Source organism: Hydra vulgaris, chromosome 04 (genome assembly GCF_038396675.1).
Source record: "Hydra vulgaris chromosome 04, alternate assembly HydraT2T_AEP".
Classification (NCBI taxonomy): Eukaryota; Metazoa; Cnidaria; class Hydrozoa; order Anthoathecata; family Hydridae; genus Hydra; species Hydra vulgaris.
In genome coordinates, this window is record NC_088923.1 from 17428960 (window position 1) to 17456616 (window position 27657).

At 27.6% G+C, this 27657-nt stretch overlaps 1 protein-coding gene across 1 annotated transcript in view; it reads left to right on the top strand.

Annotated features, from left to right (window-relative positions):
* Window positions 1-5271: 5271 nt before the first annotated feature.
* Window positions 5272-27657, top strand: part of LOC101236352 (small ribosomal subunit protein mS33) — a 30778-nt gene continuing 8392 nt past the window's right edge. The window contains exons 1-3 of the mRNA XM_065795655.1: window positions 5272-5479; window positions 17287-17422; window positions 19923-19983. Of these exons, the coding sequence (XP_065651727.1) occupies window positions 5403-5479; window positions 17287-17422; window positions 19923-19983 (274 nt within the window). The 5' untranslated portion in view covers window positions 5272-5402. The remainder of the gene's footprint in view (window positions 5480-17286; window positions 17423-19922; window positions 19984-27657) is intronic.

Here is a 27657-nt window from a genome sequence, read left to right on the forward strand (position 1 = left end):
AAAAAAGCCCTTTAACTCTTTCCATTTTCGTGTTTTTATTTTTAATACATTCTACAACTTTTAAAGTCTTCAGTTAACAATTTTCAAGTATTTTAACCTGTCCTCTATTTTAAAGTATGTCATAACTTAATAGTGGTTGCTTGCTATCTTGTTGAAAGTAAATTAGAGTTTAAAAATATATAAATATATGCCAGCATGTAATAAATAGTAAATGTAAATATAAAGTTATAATACAAAAAGTATTATAAATTTTTTTCTAGCCCCGGCTATCAACCCATGCTTAATCTTATCATTTTGCCGGGGCCAGGGCTGGGTTTGCAAAAAAGTCTCTTTTTTAGCCGGGGCTAGAGCCCCTGTCACTTACTAATCACAGAGCCTACGGTCTTATTACAGAGCACCACGGAAGAGCATTTAAATAGGAAGTTCACGTCTGCTTCCTTACCAATGCTACTTATCTGGCTAGAGCCAGCATCGAACTTTGTACCTTTTACTACTGCTCAAGGGCTTCTTGAAGCAGCTGCGGTGTAGTGATCAGAGTTCTGGCTTCATAACTTAATGTCCCTGGTTCGATTTCTGGCTTGGTGTAGTGGTTAGAGCTCTGACTTTAGTACTATAATTACAAAAACAAGGTTTCAAGACTCTGGCCAGATGTGCATCATTGGTAAGGAAGGAGGCGTAAATTTTCTAGTTAAATGCCATTATCCGGTGTTCAGCAATCAAACTGTTTAACTTCTTAGAACATCTAAATAGTTAGAAAAAAAGTCAATCAATCGCGTAGAGATCTGTCCGTATACTGGCAATTGTATCTTTTGGTTGCACAAAATTTCTTTTATCTTTTTGGCATAAACTTAAAACTGTTTATGTAAAATGAAATGTTTCTTTTTCACTTTATAAGTTCTTAAAAATTCATGTTAAAATTGGCTTTTAAGTTATATAATGCTGCAAAGAGTAACAATTAAACAAACTATTTTGCACGGATATCCCAACATAAAAATATTTTTTGTAAAAAAAAAAATACGGCAACCAAATACCCAAACAAAATAAATCTTAAAAGAAAGGTAAGGGTGCTCAGGTAACTGGGTATAGATCTTGTAGCCGACTATGCTCTAAGATTCAGACTTAATTATGTATATATATATACATATATATATATATATATATATATATATATATATATATATATATATATATATATATATATATATATATATATATATATATATATTTATATATATATATATATTTGTATATATATGTAAAAAAAAAAATATACATTGGGTCAAAAAGTCAGTAGATCAATAATATTCAGTCGATCAAAATCAAATGTTACACAGCCGTGATGTAGCGGTTAGAGTTCTGACTTCAGAACCGGAATTCCGTGGTTCAAAGCCGGCTTTAGCCGTGTATGAATGATTGGTAAGGAAGGAGGCGTGAACTTTCTGGTTAAATGCTGTTTGGTGGTGCTCCGTGATGAGGCCGTTAGGACTTCTTGGAGCACCTAAATAACTAATAAAAAATCAAAAAAATATTAATATTAGTATCTTGAAAAATTAGTAGTTCTAATTTAATATAAGTATGAAGATGAAAAAGTTCTCGATTTAAATTTAATTTGAATTGACATGATTATCATTGGCCCCAAGTTTGGATAATATCTGTGCATTTTTAGAGAAAAAGGTCCTAGAAACCTTTTCGAGGCCCATTTATCATGGGACCCCTACCTCAAGGGGTGTGCTCCCTCTAGTTACGCCTCTGCATTCTCAAGATTTACATCTTTTCGCATTTAAAAAGTCACGCGTAATTGACCATTTAGAAATTTTTAATAAACAAAACACACTTCTTTTGAATAATGATAATGATCCAGATGTAAACTTTTTTGAGGACGTCATAATCAACTCTAACTATTTTGATATTGAGGAAGTATCTAACCTCATGAATGCGTCACAAATGTTATTTTCAACTCTAACTTTAAACATTCGTAGTATGAACAGAAACTTTGAAAGTTTTAAATCAATGCTTAAAAATATAAACTCTGAGTTTACGGTAATATGCTTAATAGAAACATGGTGCAGAAATGAAAAAAATAATTTTCAAATTCCAGGTTATAAGGCAATCCACCAAACTCGAGGTGGTGGCATTGGTGGTGGTGTTTGCATTTTTGTTCATGACTCAATCCATTTTCAGAAAATAGAAATTTTAAGTATTCAAAACGCGGACTTTGAATTTCTAACTATCGAATTATTAAACCACAATAATCAAAAAAACATTTTAATAACTGCTTTGTATAGACCACCTTGCGGAAATAAGAAATCTTTTTTAAAACACTTAAAATGCTACTTAAAAAAAATAAAGCACAAACAAATTTACATCACGGGAGACTATAACCTAAATCTTCTTAATGTTAAAACTGATAGCGATGTAAAACGTTTCTCAAACACTCTTTTTCAATACAACATTATTCCCTTAATTAACAAACCTACTCGCGTAACTCTTCAAACCGAATCTCTCATTGATAATATTTTTACTAACAACTTTACAACATGCAACATTCAAAGCGGAATCATAAAAAGCGATATAAGCGACCACTTTCCAATCTTTTTCATTTCGGATTTTTTTAAAAAAGGAAAAAAATGCAAAGTACAAAGGGAAGTAAAAAGGCAGGTTAATGAAACTAATATTGAGGCGTTTAGAAATTATTTACTCAAAGTAAACTGGAAACAACTCAATAATTGCAAAGATGTTAATATAGCTTATGATTTTTTTTACAATGAGTTCATTAATGCTTACAACAAAGCGTTTCCGATGAAGGAAATAAAAACTAAGCTTAAAAACCTGCAAAGTCCCTGGATTACAAAAGGGCTTATTAAATCTTCAAAGAAAAAACAAAGACTATATGAAAAATTCTTAAAAAATAAAACTTATCAAAACGAAAAAAAATATAAAATTTACAAAAACCTGTTTGAAAACCTGAAAAAGAAAGCTAAAAAAAATTATTTCTCAAAATCACTACAAAATAATATTGGTAATAACAAAAAAACTTGGGATATAATAAAGGAAGTGATAGGAAAAAATAAACAAGATCATGGTAATACTTTACCAAAATATATATACACTGAAGATGAAAGAACAGTAATTAATGAGCGAAAAGTTATTGCAGAGAGTTTTAATAATTATTTTATAAACGTCGGTCAAAACCTAGCAAATAAAATAACTCCCGGAAATAAAAATTTTAAATCATATATTAAAGAAGAGGACTGTGTGATGGATGAGCTTGAAGTATCTCCTGATGAACTTCGGTTTGCTTTTAATATGTTAAAACCAAACAAAAGCTCAGGTCTTGATGACATAAGCCCAAGGGTTGTTAAAGAAGTTTTTGATATTATTGAAAAACCCTTACTAATTATTTTTAATCTTTCATTTAATAATGGTATTTTTCCTGACCTCTTAAAACTAGCAAGAGTAGTTCCAATTTTTAAAGACGGTGATATTTCTAAATTATCTAATTATAGACCTATCTCAATACTTCCATGTTTTTCTAAAATTTTAGAGAGAATAATGCATAATAGGCTATACAATTATTTTATAAAACATAAATTGCTTAATAATAATCAGTACGGATTTAGAAAAGGGCACTCGACAGAACATTCAGTAATTAAATTTGTTAAAGAAATTTTAAACGGATTTGAAAACAACCAATATACTCTTGGAGTTTTTATTGACCTCTCAAAGGCCTTCGATACTGTGGACCATACTATTCTTCTTTACAAACTCAGAAATTATGGTGTCAAAAATAATAATTATAAATGGTTTTTTTCCTATCTTAATAATCGCAAACAATGTGTATCTTATGACAAAACCTGTACGAAACTAGAAAACATTTCTTGCGGAGTTCCACAGGGATCTATTCTAGGGCCTTTATTATTTATTATCTATATAAATGATATTTACTTATCTTCTAGTGTATTAAATTTCAATCTTTTTGCTGACGACACTCAGGTTTTTTATACCCACTCAAACATAGAGTCAATCTTTATCACTATGAATCGTGAGCTTGACAACCTCAATGAATGGTTGAAAGCCAACAAACTCTCTCTAAATAAAACTAAAAGCAAATATATTCTTTTTTCTAAACCCTCCAAATCTGAAAATTTGCCCCTAAAACTCCCAAATATTTCAATAGAAAAAACTAATTTACAACGGACATTCTGCATTAAATTTTTAGGCGTTTTACTTGACGAACAAATAAGTTGGAAAGACCACATTAATTTAATAGAAAATAAAATTTCAAAGAGTATTGGAATTATGTACAAAACAAGACATATGTTGGATAAAAACTGTTTAAAACTTATCTACTTTTCGTTTATCCATACATATATCAGTTATTGTAATATTGCGTGGGCCAGCAATTATCCATCAAAATTAAAGCGTATCTTAAATAAACAAAAACAAGCTAGCCGCCTTATATTAAATGCTAATAAATACACCAGTGCCAATCCACTGCTTAAAAAGCTTGGAGTGCTTAATGTTTATCAATTAAATATCTACAGTATTCTTTTATTCATGTTTAGATTTAAATATCGTATGCTGCCAAATATTTTTGACGACCTTTTTGTTATTATAAATCATAAATATCAAACAAAGCATTCATTGCATAACTATCAGGTACCAAAAACCTTATTAAAACAGTCTAATTTCTCAATAGCATACCGAGGGCCACATTTGTGGAACTCATTCCTTCCAATTGAAAGTAAAACTTTAATTTCACTTCAAACTTTCAAAGTTATTTTAAAAAAACAGTTACTTGATTATGACATATCTCAAATTCTATTTTATTTTTAATATCTTCTTTTTCAATTCTTAACTTTTCTTTCGTTTGCTTAAAAGTAAAACATATATTTTTTTTGCTTATTTATTTAAATTTGTATTTATTTCTTTTTTTTTTTTTTTTTTTTTTTTTTTTTTATACATATATATTTTTATGAATGTATAAATATTTCTTTTTTTTATGTATAAAAAAATGTAAAATGTTTATTTAAAAGTATTTATATTATTTTATTGATATTGTAAAAATTTATGATAGATTTATGATAGTGTTAACGATACAACGGGGCTAGATGATAAGACTTTTGTCTTCTGCCTGCTCCGGTCATATCTTATCTCAAAATATTTTGTAAATAACTTATTATGAAAATGACGAAATAAAAAAAAAAAAAAAAAAAAAAAAAAAACCATAAAAATTCCAGTTTGTCCTTAGTCAAGAAATTTGCTATCAATTTTTGCGGGGAGGACCATGATTTGCAGACCTCGTAAAAAATTTGAAAAACATGACCTTCGTTCTAAAATGAAAAGAAAACTTTGAGCAGAACTTTCTATAAATAATTATTAAATAATATAATTTTAATGAAATGATAGCTTATGCGAGAAGAATGGCTATTTTAAGTGCAAAAATATTTGGGCATTTGCCAAGACCTGTTTCAGAAAGGTAAGAATTAAGAGTAATTATTAATTTCAAAAAACCAACTATTTCGCATTGTTTTAGTAATTTTAAATATTAGAAAGACATCTTCGCCTACTGTCAAAATGCTCTAAAAAAAGTCTTTTTCAATAAAAGTTCCCCTTTAAACCGATTCTCCTAATTTCCTTCAAACTTATAAGACCTTTGAAATTTTTTAATACTTTGTATTAAAAATTTTTTTTAAAATTGTTAACACTGTTATTGAAGTTTGTTAATTGAAATTTAATCAAGTTTTACTGCTCTCACTATTCTTGCTGCTACTGGTAATACTAAATCAGTAAACTTTAAACCAACATTTTTTCTTGCTTTTTTTGTGCTGAGTTATTAGATGAATCTTATACTCTTGACTCTATTTAGTTTGAACCGAAGCCATCAAATCTAATTCCATAAAATGATATAGTTATTAATTATTACTTAAGGAAATTAATAATGTTAAATTGACAGTATTTTGATTTTTTTTTTTTCCTGATACTTTTTTTTTACTTTTGATTTAAATAAGATCGTTTTGGGTAATTTTTTTTGACACTGACATGCAAAACAATTTTACACTCTTTACTAGTACGTTTTTCACACATATATATCAAATGAATTTTCTTCAAATAAAGTGTACTCTTGAATTGAAGGGAAATGACATCAATACATCATAACCAAAAAATTTAAAGTATAATAATAAATCTTTGCCAGAAGTACAATAAAAGACATGTTTGCAAATCATATGCTACTTTAATTAATGTTGGAAAATATTAAATACTTTTGAAGTTTTCAAGATAATAAATTAGTTTCATACATATTGCAGAAAATAGAATACTTTTGAGTTTTACTTATCTTTTTTTTTTTCTCATATTTCATAAAAAAGATCTTAAAATATTGTTATTGTGATTGAAGAAAAGATTTGTTATATATTGAAGAATAGATTTGTTATATAAAAAGTATATGTAAGTTATCCTGCAGTTAAATGGTGTAAAATCATTTAAATTATTTAGTTTTTTTTAATAAACTCTACAGTGGTGAAGTCAATTAAATGGAATTAAGTAAATTAAATGGAATTAAGTAGGAAACATTGTTTCTAAAAGAAAGTGTACATAGAACTTTAAAAACTATTAAAAGAAATGTTTTATAAACATTTTATAAGCATTTTTAAAATATTTTATCAACTTTTTATAAAACATTAAAAAAGTCTTTTGAGACAAGAATGTTAAAAGCAAAGAAATTTATTTTATGCCACTTAACTGCAGGATAACTATATATATATATATATATATATATATATATATATATATATATATATATATATATATATATATATATATATATATATATATATATATATATATATATATATATATTTATATATATATATATATATATATATATATATATATATATATATATATATATATATATATATATATATATATATATATATATATATATATATATATATATATATGTTGGGAGTAACCATGTTTCTCTCAATAAATGCTAACATAGCTGCAAACAATCCTTAATTAAGGTTTATAAAGGTAGATAATGAAATCAGGAGTAAGAAAAGAAGAGTACAATAAAAAGGCAACCTTTGCATACTGGGCTTATAATAACTCCAAAAAACATATAGTAGAGGACATAATAAGAGTGTTGCAATATGTCAGTATATGAATCCTATAATATTTTTTATTGAGTTTAATGCTGCTGCTCCTGCTGCTGTTACTCATTTGTGCATGTTAGCACAGTATTCATGGCAGTCATTACACCCGAGTTAATGGCGAGAACGAGTCACAGCCATTTTTGTATAAGAAAATGGGAATAAAAGTGTATGCAAATATCTAACTTATGTAAGCTTCAAACTATGAATAATGTTAAAACATATATCAAGTTTTACAATATGATAATGTTAAAACAAATATCAAGTTTTACAGTTTTGCGTTTACTTTAAAATTAGTCCGTTTCATAGTCTTTTTTTAATCAAAAGTGTTAAAACATTTGTCAAACAATACACTGTAGTAGCCAAAGTGGTTAGCTTGCAGCATTCTAAAATAAAATGCCATGCGCTTCTACATTTTTATTTTTTTTAATTTTTTGATTTTTTAAATTAAAAAATAGTATATGATGTATGTAGTGATATACATGATGGCGTTTTTACAAATTATATACTCAACATACTGTGATATGCGTGATTGCAGTTTTATTTAAATAAGTTAAAAATTTTTTTTTTTTTAATTATTTAAATATCCCTTTTGCAATATTTTTAGTATTGCAATAGGGATATTTAAAGATTTTCTTGCAAGAGCTTATAAATTATGCACTAATGAGATTATATGGGTCATTCCATGTCAATCCAACCCAAAAAAATTTTTCGGCACCATACCATTTCAGATTTTGATGATTTTCGGAATACAAGCTCATATTAATTAAACAAAACTTCACTCCAAATTTTAGTGTCTGATTCCTTACAGTTTTAGAGATATCGATACTTAGTCCCAATCTCTTTTTTGATTATATTTTTCAGCACCGTTTTCTTTTTAAGCTAATTACATAACACAATTAGCTTTAGCTTATGAAGTACTTGCTCAATAGTGTGGAAAATTTGTACCTAACTATTTTTTAGATAGAAGAACTCAAAAATGATACCTAAAACACTAAAAAATTGAAGCTTTTTTATGAAAATTCAATTTCAAAATGGTGTTACACTTTTTATGTTTTTTGATGCTCTGTACAAAAAAAAGTATATCTTGAGATGCCTAAAAGATATGATTCTGAAATTTTTTCCTATGGTTCTAAACATAACAAACTCCTTATTACAAAAAAACTGCAGGGGTTTTCTTATTTAAATCTGATTTTTTTGCATTGAAAGTTTTATAAAAAAATTTAAAAAAATTATTATTTAATAATGAAAAAAAATTATATACATTAATTTTTGCATTGTTTTAAAAAGATTTTAGAATCTCATGTACAGTTCTAATATATAAACTTGTTTGCATTTCACATTAAACATCTTTACTTTATACAACCTTTATGCTTAATTAAGGATTTTCTATTTATGACATTATTTTAAGGAGAGGAACTCGAAAATGATGGTTAAAACACTAAAAAATTAACGCTTCAAAATAACTGCATGGATAATCTTTTTTAAATCAGATTTATTTGCATTTAAAGTTTTATATTTCTAAACCCTAAAAATATTGAAATTCCAAAATAAACCATGGAAACCATGGAAATAATTAAATTGTAATAAAAAAAAATTAGAATAAAGCAATAAAAATTAACAATCTTTAACAGTTTCATAAAAAATTAGATATCTGCTTTAAAGTTTACTCAGCTTTCTTTAATGCTTTAATGATCAATTTCACTGATTTTGTATTGTCTTCCTGTAATAATTGTTGGAACATTAATCATTAAGAATAAGTTTGTTGATGGAACCCAGCACACACCATCTTTAGAAGGCTGGCAATATGACCTTGAAGAGTAAAACGGATGCATGAATCTAACTTGAAAGTCTTTAATTTCAACATCAATATCCTCCACTAGTCCAATCTATGGGTTGTTATTATAAATCAAACATGCAAACATTTCAATGCTTATATTAGGCAAGCAATCTTTAATAATCTCATCAGTTTGAAAAACTGATGAGATTATTAAAGTTTCAACGTTTTTGTTAAAAATCTTTGAAAAAAATTTCAATTCGAGTTATCATGTTTGACTCCTTAGATACGTACCAAAAACTAATTCCTATGATTTCATTTTAGTAAAGAAAAAACAAACATTCCAGTTGCTGTAGGTATGATTTGTTGTTACTCAATGAAGGCTAGCAATTGAAGTTAGTCTTTTAACAGTCCCACCAAAACCATCATAAGGTGATTTACCATGACTTGTTGCAAAGAAAAACCATGTGCATTTCATAGCAAAATCTAGCTCATGGTGGCATATATTTATGAAGTGTTCTCAATTTTGTACTGGGCAGCACATCCATCTGAAAAGTAATGAACAGTTTCTATTTGATGAGAAATATTGCTTTTAATATGTTCCATTGATAATTTCATCGCATAATATACCATATCTACATCATGCAGTAAATCATCTGATAAAACATTGAATCACATTTAAGGACATTATTTACTTTATAATAAACTACTGTAGGATGCAATGTTGCTTGAATTTTGTTCCAGTGAAAAATGTGTACTTCGTCTTGTACAACAAACTCATAATTTTCTGAAAAATCACAAAGGACAATGACCTCATTACTACTTAACTCATTTTTAAGTTTCTATAAAAAATCAGCAATGTATGAATGTTTTGCTATGTAAGAATGAACAGTAAGCTTTTGTAACTTATTTATTAAAGTATTAATTAAGCTACCTGATTTCTGTTAGACTTACTAGCACAGATTGGTCTGTTGTCTTCCATTGTTTGTAATCTATACAATAACCATGATCTTCATCAATATCTTCTTGATAGTAGAATTCATTTTCAAGATAATGTCCTAATATAGAATCTTCTGGAAACAAAGGGCAACAATGTAACATTGTAATTCTTGTTAGCCCTACTAGAAATAAATCAATAAGTTCATGATAAACCTTGGATAATTCAACTACACTAATCATTAACCAGATGCTCACACTGTAATGCACCATTTTGGACGGTTTGAGCAACAATGAGAAAAACAAGTTTTTATATCAGGATAACTGATTTTAATCTTAGCATACACTAAATACACATAAGTACAAATGAGATATTTCCTTTCCTTTTTTTTTTTTTCAGGGAAAAATAAAACACCATTTTTCAGCAGCAGTTTGCGGGATATCTGCACCATATAATTAGTAACACTAAATTTTTTTCTATACATTTGTTAGACCAAGGTATTGGAACCAGAAGTAATAAATTTTCTGATTCCATTTGAAAGTTAAGATTTTTTCTTTAATTTTTCCTAAAAGTATATTCAGATCATTTGCTTTTCATTTAACTTTCTCATATAACTTATTGAAGGAATCTTCTTGGTTTAACTGATCAGGATCTTTATTTAAAGTCCTTGCAGTACCTACCTTTACTGTTTTTTGAACATGTAACATTTTTTTTTACTGAGAGTAACTCTAGAATGACTATTCACAGTAGACATTTTGAGAGAACTTATGTTCATAGCCATCAAAAAAGAATTGATTGGTTTAAGAAGTTCATTATCTTCATCTTCATAAATCTGGCTGCTAGTCGTTTCTCCTGGTCCATCATCCCTAAATAACATCAATTTAATTATACATTATGGACATGTCTTTTCTTTATTATAGAGTTTTCTTTATTTATTAATCCAATTGAACATCTTTCTTTTTCATTAATATTTTTATATTATTTTTTAGTTCGGTAAGAAGTATTTTTAAAATAATTGTTTGAAGATTTGTAAATAGAAAATCCTTCATTAAACATGAAGGTTATGCAAAGTGAAGATCTTTAATGTGAAATGCAAACAAGTTTATATATTAGAACTGTACCTGAGATTCTAAAATCTTTTTAAAACAATGCCAAAATTAATGTATACAATTTTTTTTTCATTATTAAATATCAATTTTTCTTATCATTTTTATAAAACTTTCAATACAAATAAATCAGATTCAAAAAAGAAAACCTCTGAAGTTTTTTTGTAATAAGGAGTTTTGTTATATATAGAACCATAGGAAAAATTTCAGAACCATATTTTTAGGCATCTCAAGATATACTTCTTTTTATATGGGATATACTTTTTTTTATAAAAACTTATAAAAAGTGTTACACCATTTTGAAATTGAATTTTCATAAAGAAGCTCTAATTTTTTAGTGTTTTAGGTATCATTTTTGAGTTCTTCTCTTTAAAAAATAGTTATGGACAAATTTTCAACACTATTGAGCAAGTACTTCATAAGTTAAAGCTAATTGTGTTATGTAATTAACATAAAAAGTAAATGGCACTGAAAAAAATCAACAATTGGGTCTGAGTATCGATTTCTCTGAAACCGTAAGGATTCAGACTCTAAAATTTGGAGTGAAGTTTTCTTTCATTAAAATGAGCTTGTATTGTGAAAATCATCAAAATCTGAGATGACATGGTGCCGAGCATAAATTGAATTGAGCTGGAATGACCCATATAGAAAAAGAAATGATCAATGGACAATCGAAATCGTGGTTTGCCCCATCCATTACCAAATCGATTGAGTGGCGCTTGCAGATCAGCCAACGGTTTGACTTTGAGTATAGCATCTGCTAGAGCTTGTCATTCCAACAAAGGTACACGATCACTGAACAGTGCGAGAGGAACCATTTCTGCAGTTAGATACCAAAGATGGCGATTTAATGTTCGAACTGCTGATTGAGAAATAACTTTGTCAACAACCTCATATTCCAGTAAGCGGTTTTCTACGGTTTTCTTGCATGTGAGCCACCATGTGATGTAAATATGAGTAACGAATGTTGTAAATGCACGTTTTTGTAACTTGGTGGCGACTGGTAATTGTTCCCGGTGAAAGTTCTGCAATTGTGATTCTAAAAGTACTATTTTGAGGCTGTAGATAACCTTGGCCTTCCAGCGATCCTTATGCAGAGCACCAGGTCTTCTAAAATTCACTTCACCATTGGAAGCAGACAGGTAGACTAGCGATAGCTCGGAAAATTCTCGGTAGTCATCACGTAGAAATTCAACCTGTTCGTTGACTAGAGCGGTCACCTCATCTTTTATCATTGCCAGGAGCTCTTGAGCCTGCATGCCATGTTCAGCTGGACGGAATGGAAGTACGTGAGAGGAATTATGTGATACCAAATCCCAATTACTGCGAAGTCTTGTAAATAATGTGACATTTGGTGATTTTGATGCTTCAATCTTTAGATCCGTGAAAGAATTACTTCACCAATATGATGGCGACAGCCTGACCAAAGGACAGCACGTTGCAATTTATCTTGTATGGAAATACAAGCAGCTGTCAAGTGGCCAGTGTTTGAGCTTGTTGTGTCAAATGTCATATTCACAATTCTATCATTACAATTCCACTCAGTCATCAGCTTCATTGTTAATTCAGCTATGACTTGTCCGCATGTTTGGTCTGTGGCTTTGAAATAACTTGGAACCCCCAGCAACTTAATCTGCTTAGCATCGCCCACAATCACAGTCATGCATTCTTCTGTAATACGATGATTCCTAGGAGTTGAAGTCATTTTTCCATTCCAATGCAAGGAACACAGTTTAGGTGGTACCCAATCATTGTGGATTTTATTTGATATTGCACTTACTACCTTGCATCGTGAACGATCCGCAGTTGCATAAGAAGCAGCAACCATAGAAACATCGCCTCCGGACTCATTTATCAATCCTTGTGTGAATGCTGCTTGTTGTGTTGGCGTCATCTTCAATCGAGTTGCCAGTGACACAAGACTTGGTCGGCTAAGCACATTTGTAGGTATGAATGCTGTTGTTCCCAGTGGAAGTCTTTGCCGTTTTGAAATTTTTTCTTTTGTTGTAGCTTTGAAATCTACATCGTCTTCCGAAGCGGAACTGTTAGATTGGATACTACTGCCCTCATCGCTTAACACGACTTCAGATGATACCATGGCTGATGATGTTTCAATCTCACGATGTGCTCGCTTCATACGCTCAATTTCTGCAGCATTTCGACAATGGTGTCTGGATATTTTTTTTGCAAGTGTCTTGTCAAAAGCCCCAAAACTGGCAGTTCTGTCACCTTTCATTGAGTCAAGAAATACCAGATCCTCTGCATTCTTAATGAGACTTCCACATTTGGAGGCCAGAGCTGAAAAGTTGATGCCAACATAGTCTGCATTTCCTCCAGTTTTTGTTTCGTGGATGGAGTGTCATGTCGACTTTTTTCTATCGAACGAAGTTTGTTGATATCATCAAGCAGTTTGACAATTTTTTCGCAGGCTCTACGATCTGTAACCATTGGAATGTTGGCTTTTTCATAGAATTTTTTAATTTGGTCTAGCACAATCTTTGCAGTTGTGAATCTAGCAGGAGCACCGACAGACCCTGGTTGCTGAGATTTTGTAGCAACATTTGCGTGGTACATCATACACCTCAAAACATGCATACATGTTGGCAGCTGAATGCCAGTTATTGTTCCATCATCAACAAAAACTGAGGTTCCTAACCCAAAGATGTCCGTGGCTAGTCGAGTTTGTCACTTAGTTTTTGACCCGGATTCTGGAGTTTTTGATGACTGACTGCCACCGGTGAAGAAAGAATTAAATTGTTGAGTTTATTAGATTTAGGAGGTGTTACTGCTTTGTCTAATATTGCATTATCGTTCAATTCCATTTCGTGAAACTATGAAAGAAAAAACAAAAACATCAAAATTAAACATGGCTACCAAAGATTAAAAACATAGAAACCAAAGACTAAATATAATAATAATTTATTTAGGGCTTATTCTGTTAATTAAAATCTGCAAAACTATCAAGGGCCTGGGGGACCTCTAAATATTGTCCAAATTTTTTTTTTTAATATAATGCTTATGTCAGCTGGTAAAACAAAATAAAATAGCAGACAACTGAAATTAAAAATAAAAAATTTTGTGATGCACCCTAATATGTATGTATATATATATATATATATATATATATATATATATATATATATATATATATATATATATATATATATATATATATATATATATATATATATATGCATATATATATATTTATTTATTTCAATTTATTTGGTCAGCAAAAAATTGCCGACCTCGTTTCAATGTTTTATGGTAAGACCTTTGTATCAAATATTTTTTGCCGACCTGATGCTGACCTCCTACAGTTTGAGGTCGGCAAATTATTGCCGACCTCATTTTTCCTAATTCCGAGGGTTATATATATATATATATATATATATATATAACCCTCGGAATTAGGAAAAATAATATATATATATATATATATATATATATATATATATATATATATATATATATATATATATATATATATATATATATATATATATACATACAGGGCTTGAAGTAGCCGCCTGACATTATCCGCCACTTGTCCGATAAAAAAGGACATCTATCAGTCAATTTGTCCAACCCATATTTTATGTGCATTTATTTTATAAACATTTTACTTGTTCCAAAATTAATAATAAATTCAGTAGTGTATATAAACTTCATTTTTTGATCTTTTAATTTTTTATACAAAACAGAAAATGAAGTTGAACACACACCTACGTTATTATATGTATAATATGTTTTTATACGTTATTATGTATATAAAATACATTGTTTTATTGAGCTAATTCATTTTTTATAAGATGCCTAAGCATTAAATTTTTTTGAATTCAGTCAGTCCGATTTTTATCATTTATTTTAAAACGTTGCAATTGATTATTAATTTAAATTTATATTTCAGTATTTGTTTCATTATATTTGTCCGATGCTTGTTACAAATTTCAAATAAATGTTTTAGCTTTTAAAACCCCTTTTAAATTAAAAAAGCTAAAAGTATTTTGCAATTAAAAGTGTTTATAGCAGTAATCATAAAAAACGTTTGAAAAGGTTTATCAAAAAATACATATTTATATAAATAATTCCGTATAATATTCTTTGATTATTTAAATAAAATGGGTTTATTGTAAAAAACTGTTAGAACTAATTTGTTACTTTATTTAATCAAGTAATAAGTAAACATAATTCATATATTTAATATATTTATAATAATTTATAAAGCATTTCGCATGGTATAGTATTTTTTAAAATGTATGTAAATATATTTTTCTTTTCAAATTTTATTTTTTTGAGTTTAGATTTTTTCTTTTTCTTTAAGATTTTCTTATTTTAGATAAGTTCTTTAAAATCTTTTAAATTTTCTTTTTATTTTCAGCGCATTTTTGAAATGCCTTAAGTTGTCAAAACAATTTGCCATGGTCAAATTGAAAAAATAAAATATTATAAGTGTAGTCAGGAATGGCGTTTGATCACATTTCTTTATGTTTTATTGGACATGTTCGGCAAACTTGAGTATTTATTGGACAAATTGTCCCGGACAAAAAAGTTTGTTATTTTGAACCCTATATATATATATATATATATATATATATATATATATATATATATATATATATATATATATATATATATATATATATATATATATATATATATATATATATATATATATAAATATATATATATATATATATATATATATATATATATTTATATTTATATAAAATATTCCAGGTTCCACGCAAACAGAGTAATGTTCTTTCACAGTTACTGGAAATTTTGCATTTGAGTCATCAAGTTCAATCATTTGTTTAGTTTGATCAATTCTCCTATCAAAAAATATGCATTTCACTTCTCCACTTTTTGCTGTTTTGTCAAAATCCTTACTTAGATCAGAGATAACTTTGTCTTGTGCTCTAGAAACTTTACTATGGTCAATAACTAACTTTTTATCATCAGATGTTATTAAGCCTGCATTAATAAGTGTTGCTGTTGCAATTGCAACTGTAGCTTGTGCAGACACCCCACATCTGTATTAGGAGAATTTACATAGAAATAGAAAATCATTATTGACTAAGTTAATATATATATATATATATATATATATATATATATATATATATATATATATATATATATATATATTATATATATGTATATATATATATATATATATTATATATATATATATATATATATATATATATATATATATATATATATATATATATATATATAAATATATATGGTATTTTGTACTCTTTGATACTATTTTATCACAAATTGTTTTGTCAGTAATTAATTTAGGTGATGTAACTTCCAAATTTGCACTCGACCACTAGTGTAATAAAGCTGGAAGTATATCTCTTTTACATCTCTTTTACAGGATAATTTCTTTTTTTTATGTCTTCGCAGCCCTCTCTTGATAAAGTTCCATATCTTATAACATCTCTATTGGTCGGTAATTCTGAAACTAGAAACCGTTTTCCTGTACCAAACACAACACTAATTGGTGTACTAGTACTTATTCTGGTTTTGGGTGCCATTATTCCTCCAAGATATAAATATTTAAAGAGAATTTTTTTATTTTTTAGAAATAAAAAAGTTATAAGGACATATTATAAGAATGAAAGTTATCAATTAAAGTTCTTAAATTTATACTTAACAATTTACAATTAATTGTTTACTTATTGCGGCAATTAAAAAATAATTTACTGACCATCATTAAGATAATATGTTTTAGTAAACCTTTTTGAGAAATTAAAAGTTATTTTACGCATTAATACAAAATTTTTTCAAAGTATTTTATACATATTAAGTTAAATAAATTTTTTATAAACTAATTGTAACTTTGTTTTGTTGTTTAAAAGTGTTTTTTTATGGACAGTATTATCTGGTAACGTCGTTATTCCGTTTAAAAGAAAACAAAAACCGTTTATACTTTCTTAATAAGGCTAATTACCTAAGTAAATATTTTGATGATTTAAAAAATTTAATTAGATTTGGATTCTCCATAAAATTTTGCAACTTTTACTTATAATCCAATTTTTATTAAACCATTTAAAAAAAAAAAAGTCTTAAATTGGCACACCCTATATATATATATATATATATATATATATATATATATATATATATATATATATATATATATATATATATATATATATATATATATATATATATATATATATATATATATATATATATATATATATATATATATATATATATATATATATAGTATATAGTATATAATATATATAATACTTTTGTGTATACTTTTTTACTATTTTTTTTTTTTAGGTCACAAAAGGTCATTGATTATTTTAAATCGCAACCTTTGGGCGTAATGTATGGAGATTATTATCCTCCAATGAAAAGATACAATTCACTACTGCGAAAACTCCGTTTTCTTGGAATTTATCATGATGAACATATGGTTTAATTTTTGCTCTTTTTTAATTACTTTTTTTTATTTAGTTCTCCTTGATATAAAAATATTAAAAACATATTTCCAGAATTAATCTTTTTCAATTTCCTATAGCTGGAAGCCACTAGATTATTTAGGATTATTTGAAGATTACTAAAGAATACTTTTATGCTTTGGTTTGGTATAAAAGATTATAAAATTTTGAAAACTTAACATAAATTTCTGAAAGAAGATGTTTTTTATTTTTATTTCTGTTTATTTTTACTTTTTGTCTACCAAAGGCCTCAGAGTTTTTTCTTTTACTTTTTTTTTCTTATTGTTATTACAACTCTCTCAATCTTACTTATAACATGAAGTACAGTCCTTGACAATCAAGGCCACTGCAGTGAGAAGCAGGTTGAGCACTGTACTTTAGGCCTTAATTGAAGTAAATGAGTGCAAGAGGGGAGAAAAGCTTTCCTAAAATGAACATGGCAAGCCATGCAAGCTGTTTCTCTAAATAGCTTTTTATGAGAGCTTTTGGTTTTTGTGTGAGCTATCTGTTTATTCCTCAAATAAGTTGCTTATTAAATAAAAAAATTTGATTTTATGTTGTTACAACCATATGCTTAAAAAAATTTTTTTAAATTCCTTAGACAAGTGTTTTCTTTGGGTTTTCAAATTAGCCGTCCATTTATTTATTAGCAACTTTACTTATTTGATAAGAAATTTGACAAAGCTATGAAAGTTTTTACTGCTTATATAAAATATTTTATATTTTCTTACTGCAATAAAAAGCAGAAAGTTTAAGAGTTATTACAATAATTGCAGATTCTGCATTAAAAGTTTTTATATAAATACTTTTTTTTAGTTTTAGTTTTATATAAATATTTTTTTAGCAGAACATTTAATTGTGCATTAAGTTTTCTTTTTTGCTCAAATTGAATAACTTAAAATAATTTATTGTTTAATTAGAAGATTACGTTGCTTTATTATTGTTTAGTATGTTGAAAGAATTATTCCTATTTGCAATAATGTTGATGAGTTATTTGCAACAGTTTTACAACAAATTATATATATCAGAGACTGTAGATGTTAAGATTGGTGTAGGTGGAGAGTAGGGTTATCTAAAAGTTTCCCTGCTATCAATTACTTTGAAGCCAGACCTAGATTCACACTTCAATAAAAAGAAAAGAGCAAAATATTTTGAAGATTATGAATGTAAAGTTTCAAAGAGTTTGTTTGAAAATTTGTTTGAGAACACTTATCAGGTGTTTCTATTTGTAAATAGTTATTTTCCTACATTAAACTTTACCAGTGTCTTATAAAGGTAGAATGAAATGCATATTTATCTAGAAAAATACAATAGTTTTAAAGGTGAATTGCTTTCAGAGACTTTAACAATGTGTTTTTATGGATGTTTTGGGAAAATGTTGAACCCTAACTACTATGACATATTAAAAGATTTTTACAAAGTTTCAGAGATCATGATTCAGATTAGAGTAAATATTTAATTGATTAGAGTAAATATATACTAGTAATAGTTACATTATAGCAAATATTCAATAGTAAATCTTTGTTATAGTAAATATTTACTTTTTAGAAAAAAATATTTTTTTTTAGATTTTTTATCCTAAAATAGCTTTAGGCTAAACAACTGTATTTTCAATACATATATAAAAAAAGTGTTCAAACAACCAAACAATATATCATTACTTGATTCTCTTGGTATGGTCTGGAGAAGGGTCAGAGGGGTCCTAATCTTTAGTTAAAACAAGTCTTGAAGGTGAGTTTTCTCAAAAAACTACCAAAAAATGATTTAAATTTTGATAATTTTAGAATGTGCAAACAGACTGCTTTCGAAATCAAAATAAAGCTCAACCTGGAATCAGGTTGAGCGCAGCAGCTTTGTTTAACAATTCTCTATATAATAATTTTAACACTCATTTTCAGCCTTGTTTAACAATTCTGCTCTATTCTGCACAGCAGCCTTGTTTAATAAGGTTCATGTTACAAATAAAAATTTAAATTAAAAAAAAAAAAAATGAATTGAGCAGCCTCGTGGAGCCTTAAGGGAGTATCTGTATACTCTGAATGTGAATTAAGTAAATTTAAAATAAACAAAAAAACCATTGGTTTTAATATTAGGATGCTTCTTGTATTTAAGTAACTATCTTTTTTTATTTAATTTACTCGTAAATTTTTTAAATGATTTACTTGTGTAAATTTTTTTACTTATTTGATATTATTCAATATATATTACAATTACTTTAATTTATAAATGTAAAATTTAAAAGTTTATAAAAAGTATTATATATTTATGGCAAAAAAAATTTTTTATTTCAAATGAAATACTGTGTGAATGAAATACTGTGTGAAGTCAGCATTTTAGAATTAAAGTGTGTAAATTGTATTAGGATAGTACTTGTTAAATCCATGGAATTGTATTGAGTTACTTTAATTTTTAAATATCATTTTCAAATCAACAAGCTTTCTGTTATTTTAAAGATGATTATAACATAATGTTTAGGATTTTAATGAAGAAATGGCTCATAAAAGAAAGCTGAGAGGAAAAGGGCCACCAAAGAAAGGCAAGGCTTTATTTAAATTATTTGCTTATTATATAAGAATTTTGAATTATTAAATCTGCAATGAGACTATTCTTGTCTTTATATTTTAATTTAGTTTTGATCACAGTTAATATATTTGTGCACAGAACATGGAAAAATTGCATAAGTTCCAACACTCTTAACTTGACATTACATAATAATAATAATAATAATAATAATAATAATAATAATAATAATAATAATAATAATAATAATAATAATAATAATAATGATATGTATGAAGGGCTTATTGTGAAACAATGACAATATTTGAGAAAAATGATTTTTAAGTTTTATTTAAATCTATAAAATCACATTTTGCAGTAAGATGATTTTATAATTATAGCTCCAATTTTAAGAATTATGCCTTAATATCTTTTTGGCTATTGCGTATACTATTTATGATTATAAAAATGATAATAACTCATTTTTGAAAAAAGTGTGGCTATATATATATATATATATATATATATATATATATATATATATATATATATATATATATATATATATATATATATATATATATTTACACACACACTACCGTCCATAATTATTCGAATGGTTGTACTTTTTTATTTAAGATATCAAAGTTTTACTTACTATTGGAAGAAAAACTGAAAACAAAATCTACCTGAATTATATGTTATTTTCCTATTTATTAGATTTACAAAAAAATTTATATAAAGTTGCTTTAGATTAGTTTATAATTTACTTGCCTATTAATCAACCTTAACGACAATAACCGCCATACATATTCTTGTCATTCTACTTAACAACTTATCCAATTTTTTGATGTCATTTTTATGCCACTAACTAATAAGTTTTTTTCCACATCTTATCCATCATTAGACATTAGTTTTTGGCATTATTTTTAATTCCTCTCATAGAAATCCGATAGGAGAGAGATCTTGTGATTGGGGAGGATAAATCATTCTATTCAATATTTTATCATTCTTGAACTCAGTCAAATAACTTATATAATGTTCTGAAGAACATGTTGCAAATTTAAGCTTTAAGTAATTTTCTTCTAAAAAAATAAATGGCTTCCCATCAACCCAACTTTACAAAGGTATAGCATGACTATTTGAGTGTCCAAGTAAACTACTTTTTTCATTGTTCCTTCTATTTTTACAATGTCACCTGTAGCATTCCAACTTTTAAAAAAATACTTAAAAAATGGAATTTTTTTATGTATTTTTTTGCCCACTTTAGCATTTTTATTATTCTTATGATATATATATATATATATATATATATATATATATATATATATATATATATATATATATATATATATATATATATATATATATATATATACACACACACTACTGTCTGAAAAATTGCGGGTACCCTTGAATTTTGTAAAAATGGTAACTGATCTAAGGATTTCATTAATCAACGCACACAATATTGAACACAAAACACAGTAATAATGCAGTTAAGTAAAGTCCATTTATAAAAAAACATCAATTAGTAGTCTATTGAATAGTCTTTGGCCCTGATAAAAGCTTTAAGCCTATCAGTCATTGACAATGCTAATTTTTCAAAAAAATTAAGTGATAGTTCATGATTCCAAACTTTAATAATTCTGGCCTTGAGTTCAGTGGTATTCCTAAAAGTGTGTTTCCAAATCTTCCTTTTTAATACTGACCAGATATTTTCAATTGGGTTTAAGTCAGCAGACTGAGGGGGCCAATCCAAAATCTGCCAACATTTACCCTTAATAAAGTCTTGAACCACCTTAGCCCTATGGCTAATCATCATCTTGAAGCCAAAATACGTTTCTCCAAAAGTCTGCATTCTTCCCCATGAACTTCTTTGCAAAAGCCAGTCGTAGCTTCCAGTGTCTGCATTGATTCCCCTGCTCCAAAGTTCCTGTTGTAAGCATTTGCTTGACTTTGTGGGAGATCTTCATACCGTAAGCTCCAACACTCGCAAATCTTGTTTTGACAGGATACATTTTCTCCCACAGTTTCTCCTGGAGGAATCCAATGAGCCGTCTTCTTTGTATTTCTAAAACAGATATCAAAGCAGAATCATAATTGAACACTTGCATTCTGCTAGCATCTACCAAAGTTTTTTAAAATGTCAAAATGTCCCCCCCCCCCCCAAAAAAAAAAAAAAGTTTCACATATACGTACCTTTATAATTGATTCAACAGCACCATGAGAAATCCCTAACATGGATGATCTGTATGAGTACGTTGATGATCTGTATGAGTACCCCATACCATGCTGCTTCACAACTGCTAATTTCAAATCATTAGATATATCTTCCCTACATCTAGGAGGCATAATAATCTACTAATAATCGAAAAATTTCTAAAAACAATGAAAATGTAATGTTAAACAACAATAATAGCAATAAAAAACCATAAGAATACTCAACAAAACTAAACAGCACATATGGATCAAATGTAATTTCACTTATTACAAAGAAAGAACAGAAAAATTTCTATAATATGCATTGTAAAATGTCACACATAGCGGCTAATCCCAGTTAGGTTTTTTACACAAACTTCACTATAGATAGCATTTAAAAAATATTTTATACCACAACAAAAAATTTTTGCACAAGTTTAAAAAAAAACCAAGGTAAAAGTATGCATAAACAATGCAAGAACACATAACGTGATTGTTTTGGTTGAGTTTTTTTTGACACGAAGTGATGAGAAACATAATTTTTCGTAGTGTCCACAATTTTTCCGATAGTAGTGTATATGTATATATATTAGGGTTATGACTTTTATATTCTGATTAATTTTCAAAAAAGATCACCCACAACACAAAATTTTTAAAATAGTATATTTGTAGTATATGCAGGCAGTAGCATAACTTTCTTAAGCTTAAAATTTTTATGAACCTTATTGAACTTTCTAGATTTTTCTGGACTGTTTTAGAAATTCATGAAAATAGCAAGGTTTAGACTATATATGCTGCCTAATTAAGCAAAGCTAATAATTATATGTGAATCTGTATTCGCCAAATGGCAGTCAAATAATATAGAAGTACAATAGCACTTATATTTATTATTATTGCCTTTCATAAATATATTCAAGTATTATCTTCAATCATAATGTCCTCTAAAAAAGTGTATCCACTGCTGAAAGAAGCAAGACAATTTAGTCTTACAGGCAAAACTGGATCAAGTGCTGAAGACGTAGGATAAATGTGTTGAACAAAGTAAATATGTTCCATTGAATGAATTTTTTGACATCACAATAAAAGATAGTGAATAGCAAAATTTAGACTAAATAAGCTGCCTGATTGAGCAACACTAATAGTTATATATGAATCTGTATTCGCCAGATGGGAGTCTAACAATAGAGAACTTCAATAGGACTTATATTTATTATTATTGCCATTAAAAAATATATTCAATTATTATCTTTGATCATAATGTTTTATAAGAAAAGTGCTTCCACTACTGAAAGTAACAATACAATCTGGATGAAAAACCTACGATTTTATAAGTCACATAGGAAAAGAAGAACTGTTCCACTAGAAGAACAATCGCTGGAAGATAACAGCAGGATACCACTCAAAATCTCAATTGTTGGTCACTATATGTTCCTTGGAGAATCCATTAAAGTGAAACAAGAACGCATAAAGCAAATTGAAAAAGAAGTAACAAGTTTATGGCAAAAGAAATAAAACTTTCCAAATTTATTAATTCAAGTCGTACAAACAAAACCGAATCAAGTACTGAAGATGCACAATAAATGTGTAAAACAAAAAAAATATGATCCATTAAATGAAGTTTTTGACATGAAATAAAGACATTCAATAAAGTTTTTGACAAAATAAAAGATGGGGAATGGCTCTGGAGTGAGGACAAAAGATTGTATAATCTTCATTAAAAGCAAAGGACCAGTCGAGTATACAACTGGGAAGGCTTCTAGTTCAAAAACTAGCCATCCATCCAAAAGAAGAAAAATGTCCTTGAAGCCTACTTCGACAACAGTAATGGCAACAGCAGGAGTGTCAACTTCCGAATCCGATTCTGTGGCTATCAAGAGTCTATAGGTTCAGAAGAACTATCCGCATGTACCAACAAGAATTACAGCAAAACCAAAACTGCAACAAAATTTATTCAAAGTTATTAACCAGCAAAGCAGCAACCATTTTTCAACAGTTATCTCAAGATGGGATCAACATTTATACACCTTCACAGTCTGGTTTATCAAGTCACAGTCTTCAGATCAACTATTAAAGCTATTGAACTGAAAGAAGAAATGAAGAAAAAACTAAATTCAGACCGCCATATTTTGTATTAGTCACCAAGAGTATCAAGTGTTAGTGTTGAATGATATATTATATAAACTAGATGTCTAACTTGCAGTATTTTATTGGACAAAAAATTATGCCGCTTTTTTTTGTTTATAAATATAGTCCCCCATTTGTATAAAGGGCAAAAGCTGAAGCAGATATGTGAAATAAAAGTTAAAAATGCAAGTTTAGAGCATCAAAAGTTCCCAATAAGTTAAAGATAACTCAAAAATGTGTTTTATTATTTATAAAAAACTTATAAAAGTTTTTTTATGAGGTTTATTAAAAAGTTAATTCATAAAAATGATTCAAAAGCGTCTGTTTTTTCGGTTTTCTATTTAAAATTTTTATCTCTTTCTAAATGGAAATGAATTTACAAGTATTCTAATTTCCTCTTAACAATTTAATATAAATAGTTAATTTAACATAAATATGTAATTTATATTAAAAATATATTTACTTCATTTAAGAAAAGAAAAGTTAAGTAATATTTGTTTACAAATTTAATCCGCTATTTGTAAAAGGGACAAAAGTGGCTTTACTTTCTAGATATAAGTTAGGCATCTAGTTTATATAACATATCATTGGTTTTGAAGAATAAACAAAGAGAAGTTAGATGTACAAGATGGAAAAACAGGTACTGTTGCTAAAGGTATAACAGCTATTCTCGATAAATAAAATTTATATTGAAGTATAAAGTTGATTGTAGCGGACACTACAAATGTAAACACTGGAAGAAGGAATGAGATTGTCAGTCAGTTACAAATATATTTTACTAAAAATAAGTTAGAAGAACCATAATTCATTGGTTGTCAACACCATGTTCTTGACCTAGTCCTTTGCGTAGTAATAGATGAATAGGGTTGGCCAAAATCAAAAAAATTAGAAAATTACACCTGGCTGCATGAAATATTGTTCCTTAATATAATAAAAGTATTAATTAAAAAAAACAGCACTATAGGATGATTCTGAGTACTATCAAATTTGATATGAAGATTCACATTTTTATGCTGAAGTATTGCTCCAAAAAAATTGAATGCAAGGAAGTATGAGGGCGATGGGAAATATTTTGCATCAACTCTAAACGTTTAAATGGTTTTTCATCATCAAAAATATATATATTTTTTTTAAATTAGTTTTTAAATTGACCTAAATCAGAAAAGTTGCTTTTTATTAAGATTATCAACAAGTTTTAACTGAGCAGGCCAAAATCAAAAGTAATAAAAAAATTAGGGCAGGCTAAAAAACAAAAGTTTTAAAAATCGCATATCTGCAAAAAATCCTATGATCCTTTACATTAAAGAATGCACATTATTTAAAAAAAAAAAAATAGAAAAAAACATTTAGCGCTGCCAAATTTTAATTTGATTATTTTCGTTTTAAACCTAAAATATGTCAAAATTAGGATTTTGTAGAAAAGTCAAAAATGATTATTTTTTTTTTTTGTTAATTCACCTCCCCAAGGCCGATAAGGCCACTACAGATGAGGAGGCTACTTGTGGTTATAACCCTCTCTCAACTCTATAACTCCAAAATATGAACCTCAACAAATAAGGCCGCTGCGCGGAGGAACAAGTTGAGCGCAGTACTACCAGGGACGTGGTGGGGATTGAACTCAGAACCTCTCTAAAGCGAGGGCTCTACTGCAACACCACCACCCCATTTGGTTTTTTTTATTAAGATTTTTATATATATCGTAAATGTTTATTATGAACAATATTTTTTTAACTATCTTGTCACTCAAAAAAGAGGGTTATAAATTATTCGTGCTGTGCTAAATTAGCAAATAATTGCTATTTATTGCAATTTTTAACCACTTTAAAAACTTTGTTTTGTGGGCAGCCTCGCCCTGAAGATAAAAAATTTTATGTATATATTTCGAACTATCTTCTTAACTAATTTTTATGTATTGATAGTTACCTTAAAGGTTTGAAAACAGCTTCATTTTAAATAAATTATATTTTCATCCTATTCATACTGAATTTTCAAATATTTTCCATTGTCTTCTAAATTATAAAAACACATCACTGCCAGTAGGAAAATTGATAATTCTGCAGCATCTTATAAATCTCCTAGGCGTGCTACTTTAAATTGTTCTTTTTTAAAGTAAATGCAATTTTTATTTGCATTTTTTTAAAAAGGATTTTTAAGGAAAGTTTCCCTAGTGAAGCAATTTGATTTTAATAATTGTAAAATGTGTAATAACATTAGTTGTTTTTAAAATAAAGTTTTCCAAAATGACCCAAAGAATAATTTAAAAATATGAAGGCAGCATGATAGCCAGAGAGCAGTTTATAAATTGCCTATTCAACTAGTTTCAACTCTATCCTGCCTACTCCTCGAGAGGCGAATTTATTAAATAAAAGTTATATAAAAGAATGTACAACTTTTTTTTAAAAGTTTTTTAAAACAAATGCTAAAATTAAATAATTAAAATAATAAGTTTTTTATGTTTTTTAAATAAAAACTTTGTGTTTACCTTTTACTTTATATGTAGTGCTCGAAACGGTAAAAAAAATGTAATGGGGTGGTTTTTCAGTATTTTTAAAATACCATCATACCATTGATATATATATTTATACTTTAAAAGGTCACCCTGTCTAGTCTTACTTGGAGTACTGGTTTTAAGTAATTTTCTCTTTTATACTTTTTAAGATTTAATTTTTACACAATCATTATTTTTAAACACATTTTTATATCCTGTTTCACTAGAGAACTGGAATACTAACTTACTGCGTAGTGTTTACTGTATTTTGTTTAATTCTGTATTGTATTTTTTTAATTGTTTTTCTGCTATTTTTTCATCAAACGGCTATTGTCTGATAATAAAAATGTGTTTAAAAATAATGATTGTGTAAAAATTAAATTTTAAAAAGTATAAAAGAGAAAATTACCACCTCCGCCCCCCTCCCCCTATCTGTGCTAGCTCAAATGTATCTTTATCTATCCCGATAACTGCAACAACCCAATTAATGGATTTTTATCATTGAATCTACTCCCCCTAGCTATTTAACCTTTCCCAACAATTATATTGGTGAGAGTAGATTTTGTTAAAAACAATTTGTTAATAAATTAGCATAATATTTAGTCTTATTCAGCATTTTAAACAGGCTTTTTGAAAAAATACACTACATTAGGAAGTCATTGCAAAACAAATTTCTTTATGCATGGTAAAGTTTTATATGCATTATTCTTATTATTATCTTAGTATGATCTTTTAAGTAAATCTCTTGTTGTAAAATATTGTTTTCAATCTAAGCTGGTGGTATTAATTTAAAACATCAATTTTATTAAAATTATCATATGCTTATAAAAAAAATAACAAAACACATATTGCGACATGCATGTCGTATGTTTGTTTGTTTACATGAAGAACAATAGA